This window comes from Schistocerca nitens, chromosome 3 (assembly GCF_023898315.1).
Source record: "Schistocerca nitens isolate TAMUIC-IGC-003100 chromosome 3, iqSchNite1.1, whole genome shotgun sequence".
Lineage (NCBI taxonomy): Eukaryota > Metazoa > Arthropoda > Insecta > Orthoptera > Acrididae > Schistocerca > Schistocerca nitens.
The window spans coordinates 148,021,246-148,033,702 of record NC_064616.1 but is presented as its reverse complement, the minus strand read 5'-3'; the positions used below and the strand labels follow the sequence as shown (position 1 = coordinate 148,033,702).

At 39.7% G+C, this 12,457-nt stretch overlaps 1 protein-coding gene across 1 annotated transcript in view; it reads right to left on the bottom strand.

The window, feature by feature from the left end:
• LOC126248092 (ATP-binding cassette sub-family G member 8) overlaps positions 1-12,457 on the bottom strand; it is a 325,668-nt gene that overhangs the window by 127,697 nt on the left and 185,514 nt on the right. The window contains exons 5-6 of the mRNA XM_049948758.1: positions 8,696-8,827; positions 3,059-3,263 (exon numbers count right to left, since the gene is read on the bottom strand). Coding sequence (XP_049804715.1) covers positions 3,059-3,263; positions 8,696-8,827 — 337 coding nt within the window. The remainder of the gene's footprint in view (positions 1-3,058; positions 3,264-8,695; positions 8,828-12,457) is intronic.

Below are 12,457 nucleotides of genomic sequence, written 5' to 3'. Positions count from 1 at the left end.
TCACAGGCAAATTTCTGGTAACAATCCTTGATCACTAGCAAACACATGCATCTCCTGCTAGGATCACAGCAACCATTATAACTAATATTCAGATGAAACAGCCATAGGCTGCACATAATTTGATGCACTATTATCAGTTTTGCCCATCAGGTGAGAGCATTATCGGACTGATGGAAATTACAATATTCAGAAAGAACATTAGATAAAGTTAATTAGTAAATGTCATCTCACAACAAAGCCACTCACAGTCAACTTACTTAGCTGTGCTCTGATTATATATCTGACCAATGAGTTAACAATAAACATTACTGATTGAACACATGCCACTTCATGTTTGGCTTTGGAAATGAGTTGTGCTTTTAACAAGGGGGTGTTGCCACCAAGGTGATGATTGTGAGCTGTTGTATTGTGAGTTGACTTTTAGTGACAAACATTTTCTGGTGTTGTTTTTGAACACCATAATTTCCACAAATGCTTGTGTCTGATTTGTGAAACCAGTAATAGTGAATCAAATTGCACATGACCTGTTTTAACTGAATATTGATCATTGATAGTTAAGACCATTTGCATCCAAATCAGCTTTGATTAGTATCTGAACTCTAAAACTGCCAAATAAATCTAAGTTATTCAGCAGTTGTTAAAACCATCATATTGCATTACTGCAATCAGTCACATAATGCCACAGCTGGTTAAACAACAGATCTAATGGAATGACAGGAAAATACTGCTGGACGAGTATGAGAATTCTGTAATAAATAAAAACTCTGTACTCCATATTCTGAGTCACACCCACCCTCACCCCCACCCCTTGTGGACAATTATGCAAAACACCACGTGGTTTCTACAAAATCAAACAATGGAAACTCCAGGTGGAAACTGTTGGGTGGAGGGTTTGTGGACAGTATGTTACTGTAGGTTGAGGCTTGGATGATTACAGGAGTAGAGAATGTGTTGTAAGGATAACTTCCATCTGTACAGTTCAGAAAAGCTGGAGTGGAGGGAAGGATCCAGATGGTGTTTCATGTAGTCCTCCTCAACCCAACATGCCACCTACCTTGATGTTGAACACTTACTCTCTGATGGCTCCATCTGCGCCTCTGTCCACATTAAACTCAACAACTACCAACAGTATATGCATTTTGACAGCTGTCATCCCTTTAACACCAAAAAATCCCTCCCATACAGCCTGGACACCTGGGGACAACATAATTGCAGTGACAAAAACTCAATTGTTCAGTATGCTGGGGGTCTCATCAAGGTCTTCACACACAGGTACTATCCTTCAGACCTAGTCCACAAACAGATCTCCCGTGCCATTTCCTCTCACACCCCCAATCCTCCCAGCACTCCCAAGAACCAGTAATAAAGGATTGTCCCCTTAATCACTCAGTACCACTCTGGACTGGAACAACTGAACCACATCTTTTTCCACGGCTTCGATTACCTATCATCATGCCCTGAAATGAGGGACATCCTACCAGAGATACTTCCCATCCCTCCACAACATATAGTTCATCCCTATGTCACTCCCAGTCCCAACCCCTTGCCACAAGGATCATATCTCTGTGGAAGACCTAGGTGCAGAACCTGCCCAATCCACCCACCCAGCACTTCCTATTCCAGTCCTGCCACAGGTTTAACCTACCCCACCTGGGGCCGGGCCACCTGTGAAAGCAGCCAAGTCATTTACCAGCTCTGCTGCAGTCATTGCACAACTTTTTATATTGGTATGACTACCAACCAGCTGGCCACTAGGATGGACGGCCACTGCCAAACTGTGGCCAAGAACAAAGTAGACCACCTTGTGGCACAACATGCAGCTGAACATAATACACTTGATTTCAATGGCTGCTTCACAACCCAAACCATCTGGGTTCTTCCCTACACCCCAGCGTTTCTGAACTATACAGATGTAAGTTATCCTTACAACATCCACCCGTCTTCCACCACTCCTCTTCTTTTTTTGCTCCTTTTTTCCCCACCTCTCTGCCACACAACCTCCTGACGCTGCACCTGATGGTATTCTAGTCCCTGCACACTCCACCAGACAATGCTTGTCTCTCTCTCCCACCTGTACATTACTATCATTCCACCCCCCCCCCACCCCCCACCCCCCCCACCCCCTTGTTTGCTGCTTGCATCTCATGGGATAGTTGCATTCCAGCCCAAGATGCTGGAATTGGTGATCATGTGTGATGTGTGCATGCAGTGTGCTGGCTTGTCTGTATGAATGATGTGTCTCTCTTTTACTGATGAAGGCTGAGGCCAAAACTTTATGTAAGTGTCTTTTCATCTGGAAGGGAAAGAGTAAAACATGGACTGACTTATATCAATCAAATGGACATGTGAATGACCTCTCTCTCTCTCTCTCTCTCTCTGTGCACCTACTTGAGTCAGCTGGTCAAACAATACTGGGATTGATTATGTGGTATTCTCCATACTGGGTGGCAACACTGCTCCCCACTGATATTTTTCACTTACAAAGCTATTTGTTTCAAGTTATATTCAATAACAGGCAACCCTACACATATTAGTTTTATTGAACATACAAACTACAATCAGGCAACCATGAGCACATAAAAATATAACCACAATATTATAACTACTACTACTACTACTACTACTACTACTATACTGCAACTATTATCACTATTATCATTGATCCTCCAGAAGTTATTGTGTCAGCTGAACATCTACACACAACTTTACCAATAATTTTACAGTGACCCTGTAAAAAGTAAGGTTTCATTAGTCTTTCCTTCCAATCTATAAACATTACAGTCACTCAATCTGAATAGTTAAATACCAGGGTGAAATTTGCTGTCAAAGGGAGAATAAGTCTTTGAGCCATTCTACATTCTGAAATATCAATCATTTTAAAAAGAAATAAATCTATTACAATTTTCTGTATTTACTTTTTAAAGTTTTGTGCAGCTATATCTATACCTATAGCTGTACACCTGGAAGGTACTTTTGAAGCATAATGGGCATTGCTGGATTATTTCCTCTTTTTCATATTAATTTCCAACATTAAGCAAGAAAAGGATAGAAAGCTTACACCAATGTATGACTTGTGCATAAAATGGTTTCTGAAATCCGGGTCACTTCGTGAGCGCATATAACGTCCATGATGATGTGGATTTGGGGACCCATCATCACTGGAATCGTAGCCACTCGAGCCATCACGTGGTCCTCTTGATGGAGGAAAAACACGTGGCAGTCCAAATTTCAGGTACGTGTACATATTTGCTCCAAGAGCAGACCTGAAATGATTAAGAGTCAGTATATTTGCAGGTAATCAGTAAGATATGTTTCCATGGTTTACGACTTACGGACAAATAAAAACAAACATTACATGGAAAACACAGTGTTCCATATCTCACTAATGATTTGGTAAATATTACCAGTATACATTAAAATACAAATTCTGAGCATTTTAAACTAGCCCCTCCCAACCATCCGCTAACTATCCAACAATCCTGCAATAGACAAAAAAATCTGGCTGTACATGTATATTGCACAATCAACCTAATTCAATCAATTTTCATAACATTCACATCCAATATTGTACCACTCTCCCAAAACCCTTGAACAGCAACCAATTGATGTGGTACAGTAGCACACTGGTCTCACATTTCTGAAGACGATGTTTCAATTCTTGTCTGGCTATCCAGATTTAGGTTTGCCTTGAGTTCCCTAAATTGCCCAATGGAAATGCAAGGATTGTCTGTTTGAAAACACACAGTCGATTTCCTTCTTCACCCTTCATTAATACAAGCTTGTGCTCCATCTCTAAATGCTATATCTCATTTAGCTATACTGACCAAAATTAACGATCTAGCATTGTTTAAAATTATCCAGCACTAGACAACATCTATTCATATCCATCTCATCCCATACATCTGATATCAACAACTCTTTCAGTTCCCTTTTAACTTCTAATTACAGTGTTCTGCCTTGTCCACACCAATATGTCTAGCTTAATCCAACACCTATACATTCTTATCACGCTATCATAATGCAATTTCGACAGATTCCAATTCTCAGATACTGCACTTCATCTTGACATATATATACTTCTTATCAAATCTCATTCTTAGTCACTCCCTTTTCCGCTTCCTTAACACCTAACATTTCATGGCTCCCTTCTCTCCTCACTTCTCCTGAAACTACAACATCGTTCAGTTCCTACCAAAATCTTATTAACTAACTCTGAATCATTCTGCAAACCTAATAACTTATTCGCATTCTCTATCCTATCATGTCTGCATCTGTGACATCACATACATCTTTGACACTCTCTGTACCCTATATCAACACATCTTTTGTGCAGTTTCATCACTTTATTTTTCTCTGAGCAGCCATCTACCTTCATCATCCAGTTACCAACAGCATTGAAAAGGAACCACCATCACCACCATATATCATTCATTCATTTTATTTCTAAATTATTACACGTTCCATTTACTCTAATATTTTTAAAACTGTAGTTGCTACTTTTTGTGGTGGTGATGGTGGTTCCATTTGAAGGACTAACAAAGAAACAAATGTTAATGATGAACAAAGGGATTACTTATTGAAAATAATCACACACAATAACACCATGCATGTAAAAAGTTTTATTTTCTAGAACATGGTTATTCTGATACCACTGTTATTAATATAATGAAGACTAATTGGACCATACACTACATATTGTCCTACTTCTCTCTCTCTCTCTCTCTCTGTCTCCCCCTCCCTCTCTCTGTGTGTTTGTTGTATACCAAGACAGCTGGGTGATGCAATAAGTTGACACACATATGATTTGCATGAACTGTTTCCAGGCAGGAGACTGGAAGGAGAAACATGGATTCATAATGATGATTCAGAATCTGAAATGAAATCCATGCAATATGAATGCATATTCTCTGGTTCCAGAATATAACATATACTGGTTTCTAATGAAGGATTAATTTCAACATTCAAAGATCATTATTCAGTTATTGAATATGATAAAAGAAAGGAGGGTGAGTTAACAGTACCATGATGAAAGAGGATATAAAGTATGCTGTTACCAGGCATAAAAACCACACTGATTTAAAAACTTGAAAACTGGGCTCAAAAGTCAATAGTATCACAGACAAGACCAGATTATACCTGACTACCATTAGTTACAGTACACTTGTTCGCCCACTGCTTGAATACTGCTCAGCAGTGTGGGATCCGTACCAGATAGGGTTGATAGAAGAGATAGAGAAGATCCAACGGAGAGCAGCGCGCTTCGTTACAGGATCATTTAGTAATCGCGAAAGCGTTACGGAGATGACAGATAAACTCCAGTGGAAGACTCTGCAGGAGAGACGCTCAGTAGCTCGGCACGGGCTTTTGTTAAAGTTTCGAGAACATACCTTCACTGAAGAGTCAAGCAGTATATTGCTCCCTCCTACGTATATCTCGCGAAGAGACCATGAGGATAAAATCAGAGAGATTAGAGCCCACACAGATGCATACCGACAATCCTTCTTTCCACGAACAATACGAGACTGGAATAGAAGGGAGAACCGATAGAGGTACTCAGGGTACCCTCCGCCACACACCGTCAGGTGGCTTGCGGAGTATGGATGTAGATGTAGTTATGGAAGTTTAAGGAAGGATTATCACACACAAAGTTTCACATAAATGGCAAGATGAAAACGGCACTGGATTTTTATTTGTAATTCAAACTAATTATTTTTATTTGTAATTTAAACTGATTTTTTAATGCAGAAAGTTGTAGAAAAATGATAATGAGAAATTTGTTTGGCTCAAAAGGAACTAATTTCAATAGAATTAAATTGTCCTTAAAAACTTAACTGTTCCAGTCCACTACGACCAGAGAAAAATCCCTAGCTAAGATGATACTCCAGTAGCGAGAAGACATTCACACAGAACACTCAAAAATGAAAAGCAGACATTTCTGTGGAATCTACATTAGTCACTCAAGTGAATACCCAATTTTTCTTACCAGTTTTGATTTCTTGCCAACAAAACTGATTAAATTATTTGTCTGTACTTAGTTACTTGTATGACAGATTTCATGCTTTTGAGACAGAGGACTCCTTTTTTGTGCTACAGAAAATAAAGGAAGCTGATTTCAGCTGTGTGCCACATTTAGCAGTTGAATGGGTGGAAACAACACTGTGTATAGTTTAAATAAAAAAACTTAATATAATATTTGTGAAATACAAGGGCATGCTGAAAAGTAATGCCTCTGAATTTTTTATTCTGTTCTCAATATCAGTTGAAGCGTTACATGTCATGCAAATTACTTGGTCAACTTTTCTGCTTCGCTGATACACGTTGCAACCCTTAAGCACTGTAGTGCTGTAACTGAGTTTCTAACTGCAGAAAATGTGCCTACAATTGAAATTCATAGAAGAATGAAAGTTGTACTGAGATCAGTAACGTGCAACGTTCCATTGTTCATGTTCGTAATGAAGGAAATGGTGATGCTAAACTCATAGTGTGTGACATGGCTTGGTTTGGACGACCACATTCAGCAACCAATGAGACTCATTGGAACTGGGTTGATGAATTCATCAGAGAAAATTGTTGGATAACACAGAAACAACTCTCAGGTAAGTGTGGCATGTCACAAGAATGTATGCAGGCCATCACTGCAAAACAGTGGTACAAAAAACTGTGTGCGTAGTGGGTGGCTCAAATGCTCACACCTGACATGAAACATAGAAGACTGGGCACCTGTCAACAATTTCTTTTGCATTTTAAGCATAAGGGCGATGGGTTCCTTAACAGGTTACAGGTGATGAAAGCTGGGTTCACAATTTTGACCCTGAAAAAAACAAAGCATCAATGGAGTTCTGCCACAGAAGGTCAGGACCATGACATCAGCAGCCAAAGTCACACTCAGATCATTGAATGATGTTCGAGGTTGGTGCATTTAGAATTCATGCCTACAGGCACCACCATAAACTCTGCAAGGTACTGCAAGAAGCTCAGAAAACTGAAAGTGTCAATTCAAAGAGTTCTTCCCCACACAGAATACCCTCTCCTTCAACATAATGCCACACCACACTGAAGTACTGCAACATTTGCAACAATTCAATACTTTGGGTTCACTGTCATTGATCATCTTCCACACCAGGTGTGGGCAACCTCTGCTGACTTGCAGGCCTGATTTGCATACTTCCTTAAACTTGTGGACCAGCTCATCATGTGACATGACACCAACACTCCTAGTGAATAAGTCTAACCTATAGTGCCCATAATGTTAATGTTTATGGGGTAACCAACTGACATGAATGACACCTCTTTCCTGACACATCACTCCAACAAATATGCCTCGAAAGTAGCGTTTTTGAGAGTACATTCATGTTGACTCCATCTTCAGATGTTACATTTATTTATGTGTTGTGTACATCCTTTTTTTAGTTATGACATTTTACAACAGCTGTCTTAAAAACTCCCGCTGCAAAATTTTGTAATACCATTAATAAAGAAACTATGCTCACAACATGCAAATAAATGTAAACATCTGATATGGGGTTCCAAATATCTTGAGATGTCATCATGGACAAATAAACACCTATCAAAGTAAGTGATTACAGCTACTTCATTATAAATTACCTTCAGTTTCAGCAGTTGCAGTCTTCTAATACATTCACAATGGACAAGAATTATTTACTTATGTTAATACGAGAAAGAACAGAAAAGCAAAATACGGCAGAGATAGGTAATCCCAGTCGATAAGCAATTAGGATTAACTTGACTATTTCGGATGACATGAGGTCACTCAAGTGTCTGAAATTTAGTATGTTAATATTCTCAAACACTATTAGCAAGCATTTTTTTAAACAATTGCCCAAAAATACTTTTGATGACTATCGCAAATGTATGCATTGTTTCTGTAGCACTAAATAAATTAAGCTTTCATTTCTTTCTTCAGTTTAAAATCCTAAATTGCCTGAACTTAAAAAATATTGGCTGAATCATACACAATGCAAACTGGAAAGATGTGAACAACATAATGGTGGATATATGAAAATAGGTCCTGGGTGGAGTGCAATGTGAGCACCTCGCTCCCTCTATCTCCCTCTGTCCAATCATGTTCTTTCACAGACTGGACTGAAACCAAATTGAGGGCCAGATTTGGCCTGTAGGTGGCCTGTTGCCCACCCATGCTCCATACAGTCACGATCTGGTCCCATCCAATTTTCATCTGCTTCCAAAACATAAAAAACGCCTTCAAGGAGTTCACATTGATAGTGAGGAAGTGGTGCAAGCAGAGGTGGGGTTGTAGCTCAGCCAGCTAAGTCAAACATTCTTCATGGATGGTATTAACATCCTGGTTTCTCAGTGGGAGAGATGTGTTAGTTGCCAGGGTGGCTATATTGAGAAATAAATGTGTACACATGAAGAATAAAGTTGCTGAATGTTAGTAAAGTTTATTTGATTTAAAAAGCTTTAAGAGATTTCATATAAAATATTCAGAAGCCTTAATTTTCAGCATGCAAATAGTGTATCTCAGTAACATTCTTCTAATATAACAAGGATATGAATCTCTTAATTCATATAAATGTATAACTGAACCAGTAATTATTTTCTGCTAAGATATTCAGATGCATTACAAGAAACTATATTTTTTAAACAGCTGTTTAATAAGTGGCTTTATAATTTATTGAACAGTTACAAAATTATGTGCTTATTATAATCTTACTTAGGTCCATATCTTGGGTGATTCAGAATAGACTGCACTGTTGATTCTCTCAGCTGGAAGTTCCCATATGGAAGTGGAGATTTCTCACTGGATCCCAGAGCTGAATCCGTGAAATCTGAATTTAGGTTTTGTCTGAAATAAGTTACAGATTAACTTCAGACAGAGTCTCCATAGTACTACTAATGATTTTGTCATGAGAAGTCCGCAGGCTGCACAAAGCATCACCAATTAATAACAAATCACCATATCCACAAACATTTATCTTACAGACAATGCAATTTCAGGCATTAAATTGCTTGACACACAAAGATGCAAATCAGTTCATACAGAAAGACAATAGTTTGTTATTAAATTGACAAGACAAGATCCCATTATGTATTTACTAAAGTAAAAACCTATTTCCTCATCTACCAAACCTATCATAAAATACATGGTCCAGTCACATTAATGTGACCACATGTGTATCAACATGCAATAATCACTCATGGATGACAGGCAGCAGCACTAGCAGAGGAGGGCATATGAAGCATGTCAGGGGACATGGAAAACAGTGCAGTTGTTGTTGTAATGTGGAAATGATGTGATTTATCTGACATCCAAAAGAGCATGACCACTGGCTTGCAGCCAAGTGTGGGAACATTTCTGAAACAGCTAAGTTTGTAAATGTTTGCATGCTGCTGTGGTTAAAGTGTACTGCACATGGAAAACGGGCACTACTCAAAACCAAAGGCAATTGTGGTACACTACAGACCATTGATAACAGGGGTACACAGCAGCTGTGGAGATGTTTAGGGGCAAAGAGACATGCATGGCCATCTAGATGAACCAAAGAGCTATCAACAATGTTTCCTCAATGACTATTCAGTTCAAGTTGCTGTGTGTGGGACTCCACAGCAGGCGACTGGTTCTTGCACCCGTGCTGACTGCTGTTCATCAGTGATGAAGGTTGGAATTTGCACACCAGTACCACAACTGGATTCCACTGAGTGGTGACAGGTGACCTTGCCTTTTCAGATGAATCACATTTTATGCTCCATCTGATAGATGGCCACTGGCATGTATAGCACAAGCGAACAACCTGTGGCAATCATCAGGAGGGGCCAGGTTGGAGGGTATTCCCTAGATGATCTCATCATTCTGGAAGGCACATGCACCAACACCACCATTTCCACCCCTAAAAGCAGTTTGTTTTTCCTTGGCAAGATGGCATTTACCAGCAGGACAATGAAAGATGCCACACAGCTCACAGTGTACATGTGTGGTTTGAGGAGCACCAGGATGAGTTTACCATACTCTCAAGGTCATCAAAATCCAAGGATTTAAACCCAATTGAGAATCTGTGGGACCACCTCAATCAGGCTGTTCACACCACGCATCCTCAACTGATAAATCTAATGCAGCTGGCCACAGCACTGGGGTTGGCATGGCTCCAAATCCCTGTTAATACCTTCTAGAACCTCCCTGACACTCTTCCAGTGCTCCCAAAGGTGTTTATTCAAGCTTTTGACAGGTGGTCACATCAGTTTGATTAGACAGTGTAGAACTTCATTGGGAATGAACTTACACAACTTCAAAAAGAAATAAATATGCTGGTCATTATTTTTTACATTTTGCTTATACAGATCTTACTGCAGGAACATATAAAAATTAGTTTTAATCCCATGATATTTTTCAAACATTACAGGGAAGTCATACACTGTCTATTGATTCATTGTAAGCAATACACATGTACCTTACCTTGGTGTGATCGCATTTTTAATCATGAAGCTAAATGGTTTTTATGCAGTTAACTATATGACTATGTCTCTTTATTCCCATAAGTGAACGCTCACACATCACATATACTTCAACACGTGACATCAGTACTGGAAAAGTTCACACCAAAGGAAGAACAACAGGAGTCATTTTCCAATAAGGCAGAGCCCCACTGCATTAGCATACTAACAAGATGACACCTTTTGCATATGCCCTCCTCACTTCTAGGATCTTTCATTACTCAGTTTTCCCCTTCTTGGTGTCATTTGAGTACACACATTAAATCCCTTCACTTTCAGATATACACTAGAATTGAGAATGGAATGTGTCTTAGATGTCTGTCATACTAGACATGGAGTTCATTGCTGTAACTACAACTTTTGTGTGTGCACTGCTTCATAGTTCACATGTGAAGTTTGTGCTTGATTCAGCCACTAGAGACCATCCGGCCTGCTAGTACAAATGCAGCTGTGTGTGCAGCCTGCCAGATGTGCCCTCTGTTGGGAATAATGACTATATAGGCTGGAGCACAAGGCTCCGCCAGCCACTTGTGTATTGCTAATTGTACTGTATCTTGCATTCCATGTGTGTGTACTGTTTGATCAGTAAATTACAGTGTTATTTGGTTAGAACACTTTTTGGCAATGAGTACAGTATTCAACTCCATGTGTTTCACTTCAGTCACTGGTCCTTTGGGTTTACTTTCCATGGAGGCAGTGCTAAAAAACCACTTTTCGAGCAACAGCAGGCACTGACAGTTGCTATTTCTAGTTTAACGACTACACTGGTAGACACTGCAGGCCTACCAACAACATATCTGCCATCATTCCCTGCATATATGACGCACCAGAAGACTGGGATGCTTATGAAAAATGCTGCGGCAACATTTCCAGGCATTTGGGCTAATAGACGAAAACTTGCGCAAGGGCCTTTTTTGTTGCGGATTTCACCTTATGTGTATCTGTTGCTGTGTCAGATCACCCCCTTACAAGAACCTTCAAGTCTTTTTATAAGGTGTGTGAGTTTTTTTCTGCTTATTACTGTACACATACTCACATTAATGCTGCTCATGGGGAGTTTTACTACTGCCAAAAGCGGCCCAGACAGTCATGCAGGGCATGAGCAGCAGAAGTACATAGACTTAGCCATTGTTGTAATTTTGTGACCAATGTCCAAAAGGAATCCTATGCAGACCAAAGGGTTTGTGATGCAATCATACACTTTGCTCCTGACAGGGAAGTTCAAGAGCGAGCTCTACAGTGTGAAAATCCTATGCTTACAGAAGTATTGAACATAGCTCATTCATATGAAATTTCATGGGCTACAGGTAGTCAAACAGAAGCCTGGTGCAAAGTCTTAGAAATCAGCTCTTCTTACCCCTCACATCCTTCAGTCAGTTAGCAAGGGAAAGTAGGCACTATTGTAGCAGTCCAGAAGACATGTCAGCATCATATAGGCAATCGTCGTTCGCAACAACAACAGTCCACATAACAACAGTGACAGCTTCATGCTTCGCTGCCTTCATGCCCGTGCTGCTTTATTCAACACAAATGGACTGTGTTCGCCAAGCACTGGGTAATGTGTAATAGATGCCATAAGAAAGGACACATTGCTTCTGTATGTAAACTCCTTTCCAAACCTGAGCAAGGATGAAATGAACATGGCTGTGAACAGTGCATCACTAGTGACGGTGTCTCAAAGCAAGTTACATACTGAAGTTTGTGTGTTTAACAAAATATTGGTGAATTCTCAGACTTATGTGGATTTGGGTTCTCCTCCTCTGACTCCAGTGTCATGGAGGCTCATGAGTTATAACAGACAACAGATTCCCATTCTTGGACATTTTTCTACACTTGTGACTAACAAGGCTGTGGTTTCTTCATTAACAGTCCTCATTGTGGACAATGCTAACACTGAAAATCTGTTTGTTTTGGACTCTTTTAAACTGTACGGATTGTCCATCGGTGAAGTGTATATGGTTTCTGATCAAGCTTCATATCAATAGTT